General features: G+C 40.6%; 2 protein-coding genes across 3 annotated transcripts; one reads left to right on the plus strand and one right to left on the minus strand.

Moving 5' to 3' along the window:
* Positions 1–178: 178 nt before the first annotated feature.
* Positions 179–6,308, plus strand: ebag9 (estrogen receptor binding site associated antigen 9). The gene is made up of 7 exons (XM_068323538.1): positions 179–468; positions 573–668; positions 1,327–1,408; positions 1,520–1,675; positions 3,198–3,308; positions 4,098–4,189; positions 4,589–6,308. Exons 2-7 carry the CDS (start codon positions 586–588, stop codon positions 4,704–4,706), a joined length of 642 nt encoding a protein of 213 aa, XP_068179639.1. The 5' UTR covers positions 179–468; positions 573–585; the 3' UTR covers positions 4,707–6,308.
* A 1,685-nt stretch (positions 6,309–7,993) lies between these two features.
* On the minus strand, positions 7,994–20,325 carry sybu (syntabulin (syntaxin-interacting)). 2 transcript variants are annotated; one of them, XM_068323891.1, is made up of 8 exons: positions 19,950–20,325; positions 15,880–15,926; positions 15,491–15,677; positions 14,408–14,551; positions 11,974–12,073; positions 11,709–11,864; positions 10,366–10,518; positions 7,994–9,750 (listed from the first exon to the last, which is right to left on the minus strand). In XM_068323891.1, exons 2-8 carry the CDS (start codon positions 15,901–15,903, stop codon positions 8,610–8,612), a joined length of 1,905 nt encoding a protein of 634 aa, XP_068179992.1. In that variant the 5' UTR covers positions 15,904–15,926; positions 19,950–20,325; the 3' UTR covers positions 7,994–8,609. The 2 variants fall into 2 exon arrangements, with proteins under 2 accessions (XP_068179992.1, XP_068179991.1); XM_068323890.1 differs by having other exon boundaries at positions 14,408–14,605.
* Between the last annotated feature and the right edge of the window lie 636 nt (positions 20,326–20,961).

Genomic DNA, 20,961 nt, shown 5'->3' on the forward strand with positions numbered 1-20,961 from the left:
AGACTTTTTTTTTTAAATTTTGGTTGATTTTATTTATTTTATTATACAGGTATACATATCCAAACGCTGCAAGTCCTTACAGATGGGATCACCGTGAATGAAAAATATGACTGATTTCTCCATTTCCGACAGTCCCTGAAGGCAGCAGCAACACGCTGCACTTCCCTGTTCCTCCCAGCTCAAAGATGGCAGCTATGGCACCGAGATGAGAGACGACACCGATTTTGGAGTTATGTTTGTGAGACAACATTGATGTGCACGGCTGTCACAGATGTCATCGTTACACAATAGCGAAATAATTCGTCACGGCCAATGTGTCGCCTTGCAAAAACAGTTAAAGGATTCAGAAATGTCGTGTTTTCTTGTGGGCTAAGCTAGCAAGCGTCGGTTAGCAGCTAAATGAACTGGCCTCCTCTGCCTGAAGAAGAAAGCAGCTGCTCTGCACCCGGTCCACTGACATCCAGTAAAGTGAGTGTCTGTGTGTATGTTTCTTAATTCTAACATAAATATTGGTCTGAATCATAGCGTTTCGTGTTACTTTAACCCCAGCTCGATCTTTTTGTTTCTCTCAGGCTCACTTTCACCATGGCCATCACTCAGTTCCGTCTTTTCAAGATCTGCACCTGTCTAGCCAGCTTACTTTCTTTCTTCAAGAGATTGATATGCAGGTCAGTACAACGGAATACTTTCATCACAGACCCGGTAATTAGAAGCTCTGATGCATATAATCCTCTTCTAGAAAGAGCTGTTAACACAAAAGTGTTGCATGTTCACAGGAAGCATGCAGGCTCATGGCATAGATGAATACATGTGTACTGATCCACTAGTACGCATGTGTCAAACTCAGGGGGCCAAACGAGGCCCGCCGCATCATTTTATATGGCCCATGAGAGCATATAAGGTCAGGGTATCTAAAAATGAATAGGTCAAAAGTGTGCTTTGACCAAAACTACATTTCCCACAATGCAGTAATTCAGCCCCATTTTAACTCCTGACAAAAATGTTTTGAACAAGTTACAAACAGTGCAACTGTTTGTAACTTAAATAAGTAATACATTCAGAACTATTAAACATTAAGGAGTATTTACATTTATTTTACATTATATTGAGTTACATTTATACGTTACATCTGGCCCTTTGAGGACAGCCCTTATTCTGATGTGGCCCTCAGTGAAAATGAGTTTGACACCCCTGCACTAGTAGAATCTAGCGATTCAGAAGGGGTTGTGATTTACGACACATGTTGGATGTCTGACTTTAGTGGTTAATGATAACATGCAAGTTTTGTTATATACTAGTGTAATTAAATATTTGTGTCCATCGCAGGAGTGGAAGGGGCCGTAAGCTCAGTGGTGATCAAATTACTCTTCCAACAACAGTGGATTTTTCATCATCGGTACCAAAGAAGGTCAGTATTTGGAAATATTACCATGAGACTAAAACTACATGTATTTGCCCACACAGATAAGCTACATATTATCTGAATTCTGTCTGCAAAATGCTGTATTATCTTTCACAGCCAGAGATTGAAGAATGGAGCTCCTGGGATGAAGAGGCTCCTACAAGTATCAAGATTGAAGGTGGCAACGGAAACATTTCCCCTTCATCTAATGAGGCAGACGAGGAACCGGACTACTTCAAGGACATGGCTCCCACTATTAGGAAAACACAGAAGGTTTGTCACGGAAATTGCGGCTGAAAAACTATTACTACATGGACTTAAACTTAGTGATATACTGGATATCCACTTAGTAATTTTAGGCTATACATTGTTCTGTCGTTGTATTGCAGCTACAAAAAGAAGAGCTATTTCATTAAAGGTTCCATATTGTGCTTTTTTTTAAAAAAATCATGTCATTCAGACTGTCCAACTACACTGTATTTGAAATGTCTTGCCCCAGACTGATTTGTGGTCTTCAATATCTTTGATTGAATATTGATAAAATCCTCTTAACGCTTTGTGTTAATGGCCGTGTCTGAGCTCCCTCTATCAATACCCCCCGCCCCCCTCCAGTTCAAGTGCGTTTTGTTTACATGCACCACGTGAACATGTGCCCGTTATCATTGGATCCACCACTGTTTGGAAATTCTTTAATAGGCGAGGAACTTTTTTAATTCTCAGTGACTTTTTTTTACTTCCTATTTTGCTCTTATTTTTCTCTTGTTTTTCACCCTTGTTTTCCATGATGTTTATTCTTCTGTGCTAAGCGTGGATCTGCTTTCTCAGTTAGCTGAACGTAACACGTGCTCATTGTGTAAACATGATGAGACCAGCCAGTGAACACACAAAAAAAACAACGCACAATGTTTGCAAATGGGATAGAAATCCGTGAAGGAGACAACAGGTGAAAAATGTGTTTTTCATAATAGGACCCCTTTAAAGAATTGCTCAATATTATGGGATAATAAATGTTTCTCTTTTTTTTGCAGGGCATTGATTTCATCTTTGTACATTCATTGCAAACACTGATCCTTCGTGCGTTGTTTAAACTTAATATAGATAGTTGAATTTTAGGGTAACCCTCCTAACAACGCAGGTTTTCTCTGAGGAAATTTATCAGTAAAGACGATAACCAATCCACATGGGAACATATATTCTGATCATTGGTTAATTTAGCAGATAAGAGTAAAAAAATAGAGATATCCCTATAATGTGTGGCATTTGATATAGGAAAAAGTTACTGTTCTCTACTATCTGGAAGGTTTACTTAAATCTCTAAGTTTAGTGATTGTTCTCTACTTTTCGGGGTTTCCAGTACAATACCCTGCCTTTCTTATAAAACACCGATTGCACCTTGTATTTTGTGAACTACCAAGCTCTGAGAACCACCGAGACATTACAGAACCAACTATGCAGAACCACTGAGACATTATGGAACCTTTGAGACACTGTGTGAAGCTGACTGGAGAAAAGCTGTGGTACCGAAACCACTGAGTCATTTTTCTATTTCTAAGCAAATTACAGAGCCTAGGAATAGAAAAAGTTCATAACTTCCCTTCATTGCAACACACTGTGTAAATAAGTTGTAGGTCAGTATCTTTGACAAACTAGCTTTGTCTTACTGTTTGTATTAGTTAGGCAGGAGGAAAAAAGATCCCAGCTGTCCAAAGATGTAAAACCAGCAAATCTTTTCCTATGATAGGATTGTCTTCTGTGTCATTGAATCCTTCAGCATCCGTTTTTCTTTGCTCTGCAGATCTTACTGAAGAAAAGGGATCCGATCAACTACCTGGTTCCTGATGGCTCAGCAGGTTTCTCCAGCAGGCTGGCCGCCTCTCAGGACATGATGACCTTCAGTCCACCTTCAGTGAGTTACAGCTTCAGACAGGAATGCTCTTTTTCACACAAACAAGCTCTTTTGATCAGTTTTTTTTTCTGCTGTTAGAAATTAAATGCAACTGTATGGTACAAATATGTGTGCTAATATGTTAACAAAGCAGATCCACAAAATAAGGGATAGATAATGGATTTAAAATGGTTTTATCTTCATTCTACAGAAGGTGTGTATTAATTGCAAAACAAAATGTTTGAGGTGATTAAAATTATTATGGGACAGAATATTATAGTTGGTTCAATGTCATTAGCTTGTTTAGCTTTTAAAGAACTTTGTGAAAGGATGGATGGATGGATGGATGGATGAGGAAGTCAGATTTCAATTTAACGCCACACCAACATCATCAATCAACATGAAAAAGGCAACCTTCAGCAAAGATAATCAATCTTTTTTTCATTATTCATTTGTTTAAATGAATTACAAATATAATTCATGGGTTTTTATCAGGCCACACAAATGGTACATAATACATTTTTATCACATTATACATATAATGGACCAGAGATGTAAATAAAATCACATTTTCATGAGAAATTAACTGGTGGAAGATATGAGAGCTCTATTTCTGCAAATGAAAACCAGTCACTAACTCCTTGTGATGATCAGACTAGATTGTACAGTCATTGAATCTATTGCCAGAACGACACTGTTACGGTAAATGAAAAATACACTGAAATGGAAAATTGTAATGGACGAACAAATAAAATACGTACTTGCCATATGAAGGAAGTTCTTGATTGTTTTTTTTTTTTTTAATTTTAGACTGAACTGGGAGAAATGGACAACTGGCAGGAGGACACAAATGCCTGGGAGGACGAGTCGGAAGCTGCATGGGAGGCAGAAGAAGTACTCAGGTAATATTTAAACATTATGTCTGTATAGTATGTCGACTAATACTTCACGTGGTTCATTGTTAATGCACCAAGCGAGTTTGAGGAAAATGTGTTGAATATAAGACAGATGTGTTAAACTAAATGGTTCCTTTTCTCTATAGAGAACATAAAGCAGTGTGTAAACACACTGAGTGTCAGTGAAAAGTGATTGTGGCAGCCAGTTCTGAGGAACACAAGGACAAGAAGTTATATTCAATGAGTGTTTCCGTTTTCCTGTGGCAGTGTAGTGTCACATAGTGGCCACAGGGTGGCAGTGTGCGCCTCACCACCAGGACACGAGAGAGATTTTGTTTTCCTCACTCAGATGAGAATCTTCCATTGATGGTGGATGTATGCATTTGTCTTGCCTTTACTTAACAGACAACAGAAGATGGCAGAGAGGGAAAAGCGTTCCTTGGAGCAGCAAAGGAAGAAGATGGAAAAAGAGGTTCAGAGGATGATGAAGAAGGAGCAGAAAATTGCCGTCAAGCTATCGTAACATTTTAGAAATGCTCAATATTGAGCCGGTGGGATGGGTCTACACAAAGACACAAATGATTCATTACCCTGTCTTTAAAGTCATCGAATCAACCGGGATTATCGTATTACACTACTTATCTGTGATCAGACTATCCTCCACCCTATTTCCACCAGCAACCATTTAAGTCTGATTTCCAGATGCAGCAATGTAAAATGCATCATAACTGATGCATCATCCCACACTGGCTGACAGACCTGGTGTACTTACTGTCCATTACACAGGTCATGTTGGTCCTCAAGGCAAAGCTGTATTCATTTGATTCCATTCATCTTAGCGTAAACGTTAGATACATCATATACAGGCACCGTTGGGATTCTGATTAAACCTGTCAGGTAGTGTAGAAATATGTTCTTTTTTGTTTCCCCAGGAACATGTGTAAATAAACTGATATCAGTGCTCCCTTTTGAAACTCAAATTGGGAGCCCAGTTCCCTTTCTTTGCTGTATTTATAACCTGAAAGGGCAAAGACATTTTAATTTTAATTGTCCCTGTACATCAGTGACAGGCTCTTTTTTCTTGGATCGTTGTGCTTTTATATTTATGTCATCCATTGTCGGGATTTAATTTGTTTTTTCACTTATAATTGTTGCTTGGTATTTTGCAATGCAGCCCTAATACACTGGAAATCTGAATTGAAGGCAGAAGACAGGAACTGGAATCCAACTGTTAATTCCGGCTGTGGGTTCCCATGGTAATCCCATGGCTTCTGGTCCTCGGTCTATTCTTTTAATTCAGTTTGATGTTGAAAGAAAATATTCAGCTTGACTCCGCTCATCAGTAATCTCAGACCAGTCACTGGTCACAGACCAGTTTTCTTCTTTTCTCGTCTGAAAGTGTAAAGCTGGTTTTGAATGAAAATCCTCTTATGCATCATTATAATGGAATTGCGAGTCAGTGTTAGAAGTCTTGGTGCAAGGCCCAGTTAGGCAAGCTGTTGTCATGGAAACCTTGGCAAGTGAAGAAAAGCACTTGTAAATTTGAGTGTGCAGACGTGATGTCACACTATGAATGTCTCTGGCCTGTGATGTCAGATAACTGGAGATGAGATATCCATTTCATTCTGTGTGTCGCAGGCGTTTTGATGCATCTACAGGACCAGTGGGTTGATTTTACATAACAGTGTCACTGATTTACTCTGAGGGGCTGAATCTGTTAAAGATTGATTTTTACAATGATAGGTAGAGCATGATCAGGTTTAAGAGGAATATTCAGAGGATGTTTTAATTTAAGGGAGTACAGCCGACTTTTTATTTGAATGTATTCTTTTTCAATATCCTCGTTTTCCATTATTTTCTTCCATTTCCTTTTTATCTCAAAAACCACATGTGATTCAATCGTTTTGCACTTTTAAGTTTTCTAAAAATTAATTGCAAACAAGCTGTGGTCATTACCATTTTTATTTTTTTTCTCACAGATGTGTAAGACTTCACATTTGAAGGATTGTCATGGTTGAGTAACATTGAGTCCACAAACTCAATCAGTCCAGAGGGTTGTGTGTGTGTTAATCCTATTGAGGCTTTTTAATAAAATGATGGGATTCAAACCTCTAGAGGGAAATAACTAATGAGTCGATGAGTCTACATTATCTACTGGGAGAAAACGATATTGAGGGTTCCAATTAATTTGCATTTTAAGCTGTAAATGCATAAATTGATCATTAGTGAATTATCAGCTTTAGAAAGTAATCATTAAATTTTCTTGCAAACCCGAGAACATCGTTTCTCACCCTGTAATTAAAATACAGTGTATTCGTCCTTATAAACCGAAACAGCCTCCGATCTACTCTCCAGTCAGAGCTGCTGACTGAAGAGTTACTGCTGAGTCTGCAGGATGATCGTTCACTCGAGCAGTCACAAGCTTTGAAGTTTGGAGTTTGAATCTAGTCTCGTCATTGGTCACATCCCAGAAGTCCAGTCACCGCTGTCATGCCAGTGGAATGATCCGGATCACAGTGTTGGCGTTCCAGCGGAGGACATTATCTCCAGCCTTTGTGCGTCTTGGTGGTGGCGGTGATTTAGGAGACGATGAAGGCACCGAGGTCATGTTTCTAAAAATAGTTTTACATTCAAACCTACTCTCAATAAGCAAGTTTGACCTAGTTGGTGAAAAATTGATATATATATTAAAAAAAACCTTCAATTTAGAAGCAATTTGAAATGAGAAAAGCAGTTGGTTTTAACAAATTGAGACGAGGTATGCTTGACATGTTTCAACACCTTGTGTGTGATGAGTGACGTGAAATGTGGCGCAGATGTTCATAGTTTCCAGAGGATACATCCTCATGACCTCCCTGATGCTGCGTTGGTATTTGCCTCAGGTGGTTTCTTCTATGGATGACCATGAACTTGGGTACATTTGTGGTCACCTCAATTAACTATCATTGACCATCAAATTATTGTCATGCTCATTTCCACATTTTGCTTGAAGCACCAGCCTCACTCAGCTATTTTTTTCTGTTTGCTCTAACATCACCATGTACGATGGCTTTTAATCTTCACTGACGCACAACAGTCGTCACTCATCCATCCACCATCACAGTGGTGTCACTCCCATCTGTCCACACCGCCTGCCAAAACCTCAGAGACTGACCCACTTCCAAAAAGGGAAGAATGAATTGCCGTAGAAAAATGAAACTTGGATGAATAATTGTTCTAAAAGACTAAATTTTACGGCGCTCCAGTGATTTCCAACCAGTGTCCCCCCACTCATTTTAATCTAGCATCTACATACTAGTGTGGGGGATTACAGCATCTGATGACTCATTAGTCTGATGCTTTGTGAAGTGTGAGTTCATGGTTATGCAATAAAAGATGACGCCATGGACCAGAGAGAGGACTTGACTCATGGCAAGCATACGAAATGTTAGCTCATTTAGCCTTGATCCATTTCCCTTTAAAATTTCAGTGAAAATAAAAAAGGTTGTGTAATGACTTAAAAGGCGACTTTTTTTTTTTTTTTTTTGCATCCACTCTGGCGCCGACTCAGCTTTTGATGGTACAGGCAGCATTTTACAGCTTCTGTAAACCCAACCCCAGGGATGTCTGAAAGTACGGCGGTGAAAGCTTTTAATGTTGGAAACGTCGCTCGGTTGCACTTGGATTCATGTGTGAACATGTGCAGATGATGAAAGCTCCAAGTCTTTGCTGGATCCTTACATAAAGGAACCCAACAGCTGCTCTTTCTGCCCCAATGCAAACCTTGAAGATTCAAAAAGTCACAACGATGTGTCTAGAATTTATCATGCTTTAATAATAAGGATACAAGGACATTTCATGTAAACCACCAGTATTGCACATAGCTCAGGCACATAACAAGGTGTCAGTTGCTTTGATGAGTCAACTTACTTCTATGAACAATACACAGGCTGTACGAGATAAAGCTCTACTCTTGGAAGAAATATACACTCCACAAAACAATAACTTTGAGCAAACATTTAAGCTTTGGCTGAAGGTTTAAGGGTATTTTTTTTAAACGAGAACTCAAAACATTTGAATCTTCAGAACCCACCGAACAGAAACATTGAATTCTTCACCTCCTAAAAATCTCATCCTAAACAAAGAAAGTTGTTTTTACCCCAAACAAGGACAACTAGGGACACTGGAAATGATAACATAACCATCTACCCAGATGATCAGCTTATACACATAAATAATAAGTATATATAAATTACCCTTGAAAATAATCTGTCACCACTTCCATCTCATGTTAACTGCACAGTGCAAAGTAAGGTGTTGGAACAAAAATAACCACATTACCTTTGTGTTAAACACATAATCGCAACAAATCTAATAAATACTCTTGAAAAAGATGCTTTAAGTGCATTAGGTTCAAGTTTAGGCGTGTGCATGCCGGTGGAAGCCTTTACACATCTGAGCCGTGAGCAACGTGACGAAGAGTGTGCAATCCCATGATGCAACAGCCCCTAATAAGAGAGGCAATGTTGTAAACTGGAGCGCTTCCATCCACACCGTGCCGTGAGTACAGCCAGACTACAGTGGGTAACACAGGCGCTGCCACGGCCACCAGATCCACTAGGAAGTTGTTGCTCCAGTAATGCTTGCCAACCACGTCCAGTCCTGGTGACGGACGAGGTTCCTCCTCATCCACTCCGAAGTCCAGCTCCTTCATGAATCCCTGGCTATCTGCAAGTTCGGAGCAGCCCAAGCCAGAATCAGAGGTGTCAGGTGTGGGACGAGGAGGTGCCGAGGTGGGGGGTGTGGCAGTAGATTTTGGCAGGTTTGGGAAGCCTGGAAGATTGGAGGCAGACAGGACGGCGTCTCCAGCTGTCGTTCCATGGAGCTTCAGCAGCTGGATGAGCAGAATTGGAAGGTCTGGAGACATGGGGACCATGTCGGTCTGGATTCCTTGGTCGATTCCGTTGTGCTGGGAATGTGCGGACGAGGTGGCGGTGGTGGAAAGTGTGTTTGCTCGAATAAGTGGAGTTTCAGTGGATTTGTCAATCAGCTGCTCCTCTGACAGCGCAGACACCATAGGACCCGACTCCATCCCTGCCCTCAGCTTACCGCTGGAGTCCTGGCTGAAATCCATGGCAGTAGACATCAAGACGTGCTCCAAAATGTCCGCTCTGTTGGCCATCTCATCATTAACCAGCAGCCCACTATCCGCCATCGCCTCCGCCCCTTGCTCTCCCAGCCCCATTCCACTTTCGTCCTCCCCCATTATCTTCTTCCCACCGAGGTTGTCACAGAAGTCCAAGGTGTTTTCATCTTGGAGGCTGGCACCACTCTGGGCCAGCTCCATGCTTTGAAGCAGGGACTCCAACTTCCTGTTTTGGATGTTGATGTCGATGAAGTACTTCTGTATTCCCTTATCCTTCTCCATCAGGCTGCTCTTCATGGTTTCCACCACCTGACGCAGCTGCTTGATCTCTTTGCGGGCCTCTTTGAGAGACAGTTGAGCCTCCACCCGGTGACACTCCTCTTCGATCCAGTCCTCCCTCATCCTGCTGAGCTGAGCCTTCAGCTCCTCAATATCCCCTTCTCTAATGCAGCAGGATGGGAAAACAACAGTTACTTATGGAATGGTCTCATATTTTTGGAAGACATCCATCTTCTCTTCCGGAGCATTAGCCGAGAATGTCCAATAGCACTTTTATAGCCACAGGATGTGCTCACTATAAAGCTAAAGTCAGCTGCCAATTCACTTAATCTCATCTGTATAAATGACTGGGGAATCCACATTGAACTGACCTCAGTAACAATCATCTAAGAGTAATGAAATAAATCAGGACATTTCTCTTCTTGAATTAACCATAAAATATTGTCCAACATACTCTTCGCTTCAGGAATGGGGTGGTGGTGCTTGGCTGATGAGAGTACAAGGTTTAACAAGAGTGCATTAAATACGCTTACCACCCATTCCACATCATATTTAGCTTTGTTGAACCTTCAAACCTCACAAAGTTTAGAGAATTTTATCATCGTGGGGCAGTTGAATGAGCCGGTATTGCTAGTCATGCATCACATGAGTTTAATGTCTGAGCAGAGCTACAGTGTGTAGGTACTAACCCCCATCCATGTTGTATTTATTTCTACCATCTTTGCTGTAAAACCATAAAATGGTGCAATCACCACCGTGCTGCTAAACCTACACCAACCTGTCATGTACTCTGTTCTCAGACTCCAAGAGTTTGGTCTTCAGGTGTCTGATGGCCACTTCCTTCTGCTGGAGAGGGGTGAGATACTGCTCAGGGTTCGGGGGCTTGATGCCATGATTATCTCTGCAGGAGTGGTAGCTGCCCAGACTTCTCCTGTTGGCCAGAGAGACGAACACGTTGGTTAAATGGATCACGGCCAACATTATTCAGTTCCCAACTAGAGAACGAGCCAAATTGACATTCAAAAGTAAAAGCCCCTCCCTGTAGACGGTAATTTGTTTGAGTTTACTGCCAGGACAGATGCAGTCTGAAGCCTGGAATTAATGTCTGACACGGGATAACTGGCCTTAAGGCTACAGGCAAAAATACTGTTTTGTTTCAATACAAGCAAGTTCTACGAGGATATAAATCACCGTAGAAAAAGAAAAATTACATGAGCATTTACAATTATCTTTGCATGCTCTTTGATAAGTGTTCCGTCTTGCTCAAAAGAACAAAAAGGAATTTGTTATCGTTTTAGCTGATGGATTTGCATCCCAAATGCCTCTCTTCCACTCACGTTATCCTAGTAACCACGGATACATGAGGGTATGATGAGAGTTCTCTGTATCCAACCAGAAATAGAAACAGCCCAGCAGAAGGTAGCAGGAGAGTCAATCACATGACAGCCAGCCAAAAGACAATTCTTAAAACGACACTAGTGGAACGTTCTCGCTTCATGGGAGAAGTAATAATCAGATAAGGAGGGCAGACTTTTCTATTATATTAAAAAAAAAAACTAAAAGACATGGGCTGGATGTTTGCAATTTAATCATCTGAGATGGGATTTTGAAGTTAAATCTTAATCTGGACTGAGATGCTAACAAATTAACCCAAAGCAGTAAACCTCCTGATTAATGCAGAGCCTAGAACACCAAGTCATGATGGACTCAAGCATTCATAGTTCAGCATCTTCAGTTTAGGGTTTAATCCTGTCATTTTAATTTATCAACGTTTTCTCTTAAACTGAGTTGGGTTCATTAATATCCAAATACAGCATGGCTGCAGTCCATTAGATCACTGTCTGGGTTCCTTGTTCAGACATCTACTATAATAAATCTTTATTAATCCCAACCACAGTCAAATCATGACCAATATAATCCCAGACAGGTGCAAGAGAGGAAATACTAAAAGTCTGACCTTAATCCAGCTACATAGCTCACACTCATCACACTGACCACAGCAAAAGCTGCATTTCAGATCTCTCTCAAAGTCCATCTTATTTCGGCCTCAAATAGGTGAGACTAAAAAATAATGAACCTATGACGGTAAAGAATGTTTAATTCCAGAGACGTGTTTGTTACCTGGACGTTGGGCTGGAGTGGCAGCTGCTGCTGTTGGTGGAGGAGGAGGCGACTCTGGGAGGAGTCTTATAGGGAGCGTACAGCTCCACATCACGGTTTGTCGTCGAGCTCCCTACTGGTTTGAACACTGGGAGCGGTCTGATGTGTGTGCCACGACTTGATCGGGAAAAATATATATATAAAAAAAGGAAAATAAATCATTGACTTCAGAAAAAGGCAGGAAATCTGAGGTAATGGTTAAACCATGAACATATGGAGGCCGTACCTGCGTGAAGGAGCTTTCTTTCCAGCAGAGCTAAAAGAAAGGCTCCCCTTGGTTTTTAGGCTGCCGGTGCTGCTGGAGGAGCTGAAGCCTGCCTCACTACCTGAAGGGGCATCACAGGTTCAGCTCACCATCACAAAGACTGAACACAAAACTCGAGATTCTATGAGACAACCTAAAAATCAAAATCAGAAAGTCTGGTCTAATTAATGACTGACCAGCTGCATCAGGACCAAATCAGTCTGGTCTTGGAGGATGATTTATTGTAATGGACTCTTTACAGATTGCACTAAAATCAGACCATTCAGATCTCGGCTGCCAGAGTTTTCACAAACATGGAGAAAGCAGAGTACATTACAATCCTGAGATCATTACGCCGTCTTCCTCTGTGAAGAATGATAAATTTTGAATCCAACTCCAGGTCTATAAAGCACTAAATAGTCTTGGACCAAAGTGCATCTGATTTATTGGTGCATTATGAAACATCCAGACCCTCAGGTCCTCTGGGACAGGTTTACTTTGTGTTCCCAGACTGAGAACCCATCAAGCTGAAGCGGCTCCTCCATTCAATGGTCAATAGTCCCGGGGAACCAAATACTTGTGTCTGAATAGTTTAATATAAATTAACTTGTCTTGTTCATTGAGTACCACATTTTCATTCTATATAACTTCTGATCAAGTGTCTCAAAAGGAAGACAATTCTTTAAAAATTAAAGTTCAAGACATTGAGGGGTTTTGTTAAAACCTCCATTAGTCAACAACATTGACATTACATTACCAAACATTAGCTTACATTGGCTGACATTAGGAAATATTAAACTTTATTCAATATAAATTGTTAAACAAAAGCAGTAAATATAAAAACGCAAAGTTTACTTTGGATTTTTTTCTCATTCTAAACCCATTGTTCATCTGTACATATATTTCAGAAGTCTCTATTGATTTTTATAAAAATAAATAATATTTCAATTGTTTAATTTTTAGTTTTTTTGCAATTTTGAAAATTGAAATGTTTTGATCCCCAATGAAAAACAACAATTGTGTTTTTCATTGGGGATCACTTAACATTTATTTTACAGCAAAATAAATGTTTAGTGTTAATTTGCAGTTCACCACATTCAGGATATTACGTAACACCGTATTACTAAATATTTAAGAGAAAATGACCCAATCAGACAAAATAAAACAAAATGAGTAAATTCATGCCAGGCTGACAATGAAATGCCACAAACAAGACAAATGATAAAAGCTACCACCACTAATAATAATTGTTAGATGTGCAGTAGAAGCATTGACAACTGAACAGCACTCGCCCCAAAGCTAACCGAGCTTCATTACAGACACATACAATTATTCAGATCATTCTTAATCTTTCCCTGTTAGTTCGTTATCTAACTCCCTTTAATAAGCTCCGTCTCCTGTTATCCTGTTACAGCTTCTGTAAGCAGGACCTCCTTTAAATCTCCAGATTGGGGGGGAACAAGATATCCCAGCATGGAAGGGGTAGTCTTAGAAAACAGATTTTGGATCGGCTGCACACAATATCATCACCCTGACGGGAATTTGAAGAAGGAGGCATACAGGTAACCTAATTCGTGTAGGTCCACTGGTGTGCTGGAATGAATCAATGAACTTGTAGTCTTGTAGGCTTCTGGTTTGCTCTCAGCACATTACTGTAGTAACATACCATAAATGTTGAAGCAGATAAAATATGACTGATTATCACTTTAAAGTATTGAGGTCAAACTTAAATCCATACCTGAGCAGCATCCCTTTCCATCAAACAAAACCATATTCCTGTGTCCAGTGATGACGGTGACAAACAACAATATTCAGAACCAAGTGATCCTTCACCTCTTGTTAAGTGGACTGACTGAAGGTCCACACAATCTATCGGTGGAGAAACCTCCTGCTAATCAGTCTAATTGGCTAAGCTCCCAAACATTTTCCTCAGCCAATGGAGCTTCTCCTCATTTTGACTCATCAAGCAGTTTTTTTGTTTTTTTTGGCCTCTCTAAAAGAGAGAAAATTTTAATTTCTGGTTAGGGAAGGAGTGCAGCATATCTAAAATATGTGATAAAGAAGCATTTATGAAAATTCAACCAGTTATTGCTCTGCTTTTAGACGAGCAGCTGTTTTGTCTCGACACAGGAGGGAATGTGTTGCCTGCTGACGTGTCACAAATACAGTTATGGGTCTTTGGGGAACTGCTGTCAGTATATACAGTATGCATATAGATGTGCATTGCTCTATGCATATAAAAACTGGGTATGGGAAGAGTCAATAAAGGCAGACTATTTTCTCATCTCTGGATTTGCCACCTATGCTCTGTTCTAATCAGATTTTAATAATCCAGGCCTAAAATGAAGAATTCAGATTCTACTGATCCTGATTACTTGAGATTTTTTAAAAAATCTTGATCTCCATTCTTCCTTACCTCTGGTTTTCATGGCTGACTTCTGCTCCCTCTTGTGCCTGGGGGTGGTCCTCGGCTCCCCACCGCACTCGGCCATCACCCTCACCCTCTTGACTTTGAGCTTGTATTCGGGTGGTCTCGGTGACGGGGCGCTCTGCTCTGAGCCTGACGGGGTTTTGGAGGGGGACACAGACTGACTAGTGGGGCAGCCGGTGTCATCTATTGTAAACAGGCACATAGATAGCACTAGCCTACAAGTGGCAGCGAACACAAACGGACAGCTCAAGGTTCACCGTGGGTTTTATGAAGCACAGCCCAACAGTTTTTACGGTGGCTCGTCACTTTCATAAGATAGTTCACCTTTAACCTTTACAGACACAACATTACTGAACATTCTCGACTAAAATACAGGACAAGATGTGTGAAATACCTCAGGTATTCTGAAGCTTTAAGTTGCTTTCATCCATTGGAGGAGTTTAACTAAATACAGTTACACAAGTAATTCATCTTTATTTGGAGGTTTAATTTTTTCTGAATATTTCAGTTCCGTGTAACTTTAGAATCACATTTCAGTACAAATTAAATGAACATCCTGTTTGTTGTGTTTCATTGATCCCATCATTTAAATCAGCTTTTAGACTTAATACTGTACTCATCATTGTGTCTTTGACTCCTAAAAGAATTAATTTCTGAAAACAAGTGATAAAGTGGTCAAATCTGACCTAAAGGTGAAACAGAGAAAAGTCTAGTAAAGTTTCTAAAAAGAGGTGACGTCTTCTTCATTTAAATACAATAACCTTTCATTATGTCTCTACTGTGGTTGAGTCATCATCTTAATCCATATCAGGATTTGGCATCAAATATAGCCATAACATTTAAAAGTACAATTTATCACATTACTTTTAAAATAAAGTTTCCCACACTGCATTAGTGATGTTTTCACTGTAATGGACCTCAACACATCTGCTGCTGCCTTCACTGCCCTCTCAATAAGGATTTAATGTTTGCCTAGAATGTAACACAACCTGTAGGCAACTTCCGAAGCATCTGAGTCTGTTTCAGTCATGAAGCGAGCCGTCTTCAGACTGGAGCTGGGGGTCTTACCGGAGCAGAAGCTGTTGGTGCTGATGGTCCTCTTGGAGTGGTCTGAGCTGAGGTCACACTCCTTCCCCTCCTCCTCCGACAGAGGTGAATCAGACTGAGGAGAGCTTTTGCCTTTTGGTCGGAAGGGATGGAGGACCAAGCGTGGGATGCGGCTGCGGGGGCTCCCTTTCTCTGGTGATTTCTTTTCCTGTTCAGATTCACGTCAGTCAGAATGCAGGCAAGGATGTAGCACCCTCCTAGACTCAGATCTCCTATCTTTTCAGGAGGAACTTTGTTCATATTGTTCATATTTATGTCTGTTCTTCTTTAAAACATTACTTAAAAAAGATGCCACCTCAATATGGTCAAGTCTGATTGAATATGCAGAAGTCTTTTGAGGAGACACCCACCTCATATTCTTGGAAGGGTCCCATTGCGCTTCACGAAATGTTTTCCCCTGATAAGTAGAGAAGAGGATAAATATCAGAGCAGTAGCGTTTCTTGTGGATTGTGCACAAACGTTTTGATGTGGTTCTCCAACCCCTAACATACATTAGTCCTCAGTGTGAACTCTGTTACACAGTGATTCACTGCCACACACACACACACACACACACACACACACACACACACATGCTGTCTGGAACAGATGGTACTAAAAGCCAGCCGTAAGTGTCACACCACGAACGCTTGAAGATAATTCGTCACTTTACCCTCAAAAATAAAATGCCAAGAACATTCTGAATGAACTTCTGATATTCTTTAAATTCACATGAATTTAAAGGCAAAATGAGTAAAAAGAATAAAATAATTACCAAAAAGAAAAGCAGGGATTTGAGTTGAATATGAACTTTAACATGCTTTTATGTTTATAGTGATAAGGCGGACACGTGTACATTTGCATGTATATGTTTAAGATCTTTGTTAGTTAGCATGAGGTTTGCTGGTATTCATTACGTAAAATATTAGATAAACTTTTTGACCAGGAAAAGGATCTAAGATCACCAAAGTCATGAGGACACCACATCTGGGAACCATGTCTCCCAAAATCCAGCTCAGTTCAATCAATGAAGCACTTGTTGAGATATATGAAAAATATGAAATTATAATACAATATAATGTAATATAATATAATATAATGTAATATAATATAATATAATATAATATAATATAATATAATATAATATAATATAATATAATATAATATAATATAATATAATATAATATAATATAATATAATATAATATTACACTATATTATATTACATTATATTGTATTATTCATTCATTCATTCATCGTCTACAGCATCATCCACTGTGGCGGGTCGTGGGGAGCCTATCTCAGCTGACTGAGGGCATGAGGCGGAGGAAACTCCGGGTGCGACGCCAGTGCACTGCAGAGCCACACAGAAACTGACAATCATGCACACACACACACACACACACACACACACACACACACACACTCACACATAGGGTCAATTTGGAACGGCCAGTCAACCTGAAGCACATGTTTTTGGAGGTAGGAGGAAGCCGGAGAATCCACGCAGACACGGGGAGAACACGCAGCAGTCACAGCAGTCAATCAAAAGGTTTTTCAATCTGAATCACAAACATTTAGCTCAAAGTGCTTCAAGAGGGGAGCACAAACTGACTTCAGGAAATCACTTTGTCATTCTACTGTACGTCAGACAAAACTGTAGGGCTTCTAAAATACTGAGATTTAACTCATTATTATTAAGATGATTATTATGATTATGATTATATTATCATTATTATTATTACTCCTTTTTCCAATTCTCTTGAAAACTAGAGAACAGAGTAGAGATAATGCTGAACTTGCTATTTTTATCCTTTCATATCCAGACCAGGAGGAGAAATGTTTAATTGATGCTTTAAAGCTAAATAATGCAGAGTTTTGCTCATGCGTATATAAACTTTACAATCACTACACTTCCTTTTGCTTGTTGATTGCCTTTTTGAGTTGTTGCATAAGGGGTTTGTTGTATAACTGTATGATACATACCCCCCCCCCTTTTTTTTTAATGCTGTGATGATGTTTCTGACCCAGAGGTTTATGCGTTGCTCTTGCATCATTGAACCTTTTTCCTGCTCACTTCATCCAGATGTAAAATTTGGGCTGAGTAGTTGATGACCTTGCTTTGACCATCTGGCCTCCTCAAATGATGCTCTATCAATAACAGGATGATGTCAGTGTGGGGTGGCTTAATATGATCCACGTCCTCAGTATGAACAGCCTGAAGAGGATTGCAAAAAAAAAAAATAGGGCAGAGAACCATGGGAATCAAAACCATTCTCTTTTTTATTAGACAAATATAGATCTGCCTCGGGTGGCCTTCACCACCATTTTCACATCCAGGCATCGGTTCTATTCATGCTGTAACAATGCACAACAGAACCAGGTTACAGGAACCAAATGGGGTAGAACAAGCCTGAGAGGAAAGAAATGCTGCACAAATGACTCCACCTCAGCATAGGTCTGTACAGGATGTCCTCTCCTCCTGCTGCTCCCGAGTTACTCTCCTCCACTCAGATACTATTTACATGTGCCAGGTTGTGTTCCCAGCATTCACCTGCACAGTGCTTGTCTCCAACTGGATGAACATTTTGTCCCTGAGTCAGTGTGTGAGCTTAGGGAGCTTATATTTAAGATGTTTGTAGCATAAGATAATTGCATACGTTGAGTTTAGACATGACAATTTGCACAGTGATGACTAAAAGGGTGTGAGCCATTAAACCATAATGATAGATGCTAAAAATAATAAATGCAAGTCATTGTAAAATCTTGAGAAATAGATAAGAAACAACAAATACTAGAAAAAGTGAATACTGGAAATGATGTTTTAAATAAAAATGTGCAGATGAGAGGAGAGAGGATTTTAGCTCATGAATAAATTTAGAAAGACAGAAACATCAGAAGTAAAGGAGCCAGAGATCAGCTGATGTCCTGTCTTCTAACTTCCTGATCAGTCAAAAGCTTGTACGACCTTTGAATCTACTTCTGTTGTGTTTGCAGCTGTTCCTGCCCTGCCCTGTCTACTTCATCAGGATCATGCATTCAACCCTCCACCTAGACCCTCTGCAGGAGTCCAGGCAATGTTGATTGGCTGCCTGCAGAGAACAGACTAAGCATTATCCAAGTTGCAAACGTAGGATTTCCAATTATCTTAATCATGCATCAGCAGACAACCCGGCTGCATCAGCGACGCTAAATCACTCCTTCAACACACGAGAACCTGGTTTTAAGAGGTGATAGAAGGGAAGTCTTGAAGGAACGCTCTCATTGAGATGCAGAAATAATCTGAACATGGATGGTAAAGAAGTATTAAAGGCTCCACAGAAGCTTTTCCCTCATCCAGATGGTCAAAAACAGGATGGAGTGGGCGTGAATAACACGTTCTCTTAATCCCAGTCTATGTGCCGCGTCATACACAGGAACCGATGTGATGTTGTTTACGCCAGTTTAATATTAATCTGTGATGCATTGAATCCATTTGTTCTTTTGGGTGATTGTTAGTAAGAGAAACAGGTTTCAGTTTGTCAAGTGGCATTTATGTACAAATTATCTATTTTCTTTAACATTATGTTGAGAAATAATAACATTAAATCTTTACTGAGAAGTATATCATTTATAACACTTGTTCAGAACCCATAAACATTTAAAAAATGACATCATCATTGCATGATGTCAGCACTAGGTGACCAAACTGACTTCATAATCACTCAGAACAGATCACATGTAACCAAATACCAGCATCTGAGGAAATTACTTCCAAATGGTATCAATGACATTTACCAGGCTAGTGTCATATGGAAAACACAACTGTTATGATATACACGGTAGAATAAATGTTTTGATTGTTCCACATTGAACCTTCGTGGTTCCAAACCCAACAAACTATAACCGTCAACATGAGACCAGAGATGTGAGCGCAGCTCTAACTGGGGGGCTGTGAACGCGCCCCATGTGTTGCATGTTTATACTCCCCCCTTTGTTTTCACTACAAAGCCTTTGTCATCCTTGGTGAATACTCCAAACTATGTCGTGTCCCTGTTTCCAACGAGAGTCACATGATGTTCTTCCACACAGTCTTTACGCGTATTGCTTTATTTTATTTTATTTTACCGTCATCCAGCAGTTTGGTTTCATGTGGCGCCCCCGCAGTATGCTGTCATGTTTTCCTCCTCACTCTCTGGAATGAAACCTTTGCGATGTATGTCACGTGACGTCACTAAACGTGATTTAAACTTAAAATACAGACCTAACATTTCCACAATCATCACAAAACACCTGATTTGTGTCGACGTTTGCGTAATTTGACGCAACACGGACTTTATAAACAAGCTCATCCTCAGCAGCACCTGCTCTCTGTAGAGTCAGTGTAATGGTGACTGAAAATGGTGGGTTGGTTTGAAACAAATTTAAAAAAATTAAAAAAAACAACAAACACATTTCTTGCCTTGACGCTGGATGTCGGTTCCTCTCAGAAGGATGTGCGTCAGCGGGCGAAGCACCTCCGGCCGCTCCGCTGCTGGTGATCCGGCGGTGCCAGCCTGCGCTCTGCCGTCGTGATGTCGGGCGGAGGAGAGCTGGGAGCACACTGAGGACACACACGATTGGACAGGAATCGGGACCACTGACAGTGCGCGCACACACACACACACACACACTCACACACACAGACACACACACACACACACACACACACAGCTTCTCGAGTGTGTTACATAATGTGTCAGGCGTTACTTAACCATTGACGAGCCGCGCTGCTCCACCGAACCACACGCAGATCCCATGCAGTCCTGTGCGTCATCTTCGACAGCTATTTTTGCACATGATGTAAGCATTATCCATGAATTATTATTCATCAGCGGACAAAATTCATTTCATATTTCTTAATGTTTATCCAGGATCTAAATCATAAGCTCCATCAGGGGTGTTTCAGGAGAATCATATTGATATATCCCGCCTCTTTTGCGTTCTACAGAATGTGTCGGTCTCTAATCTGCAGAATAGAGGAACGCTCGATACAAGCAGGAGGTCTGCGTGTACAGAGATGTGCGTGAACGCAGCGTGTTTTCCTCTCAGTCTGCTCTCCATGGTGCTGAAACCAGGAGATGGGCCCTGCTCCTCCTAGTTTGAAGTCACTGATGTACGGATGATAAATACATGAATAACAAGTGTCGTCATATTTGGCGCAGCGCCGTTGATGGAGTCATCGAGGAGTCGTGTAAATGCGTCTGTGATGCTGTTGTCTTATTGTGAGGTCGCTCTGGACTCTGGATCAAGACTCTTGTGTCGTTGTTTTACTGACGCCCTCTGCTGGAAAAACAACACGGTGCCACACAGTCCAAAAACAGACAATGAACAAGTTGAAACGTCACAATCACCACGATCCGATTCACTATTGCAGCATCCCCGCAAGTTACCGTACTCTGGTACACAGTTTACAGGTTCATCTAACACAATTT

This window comes from Antennarius striatus, chromosome 9 (genome assembly GCF_040054535.1).
Source record: "Antennarius striatus isolate MH-2024 chromosome 9, ASM4005453v1, whole genome shotgun sequence".
NCBI lineage: Eukaryota > Metazoa > Chordata > Actinopteri > Lophiiformes > Antennariidae > Antennarius > Antennarius striatus.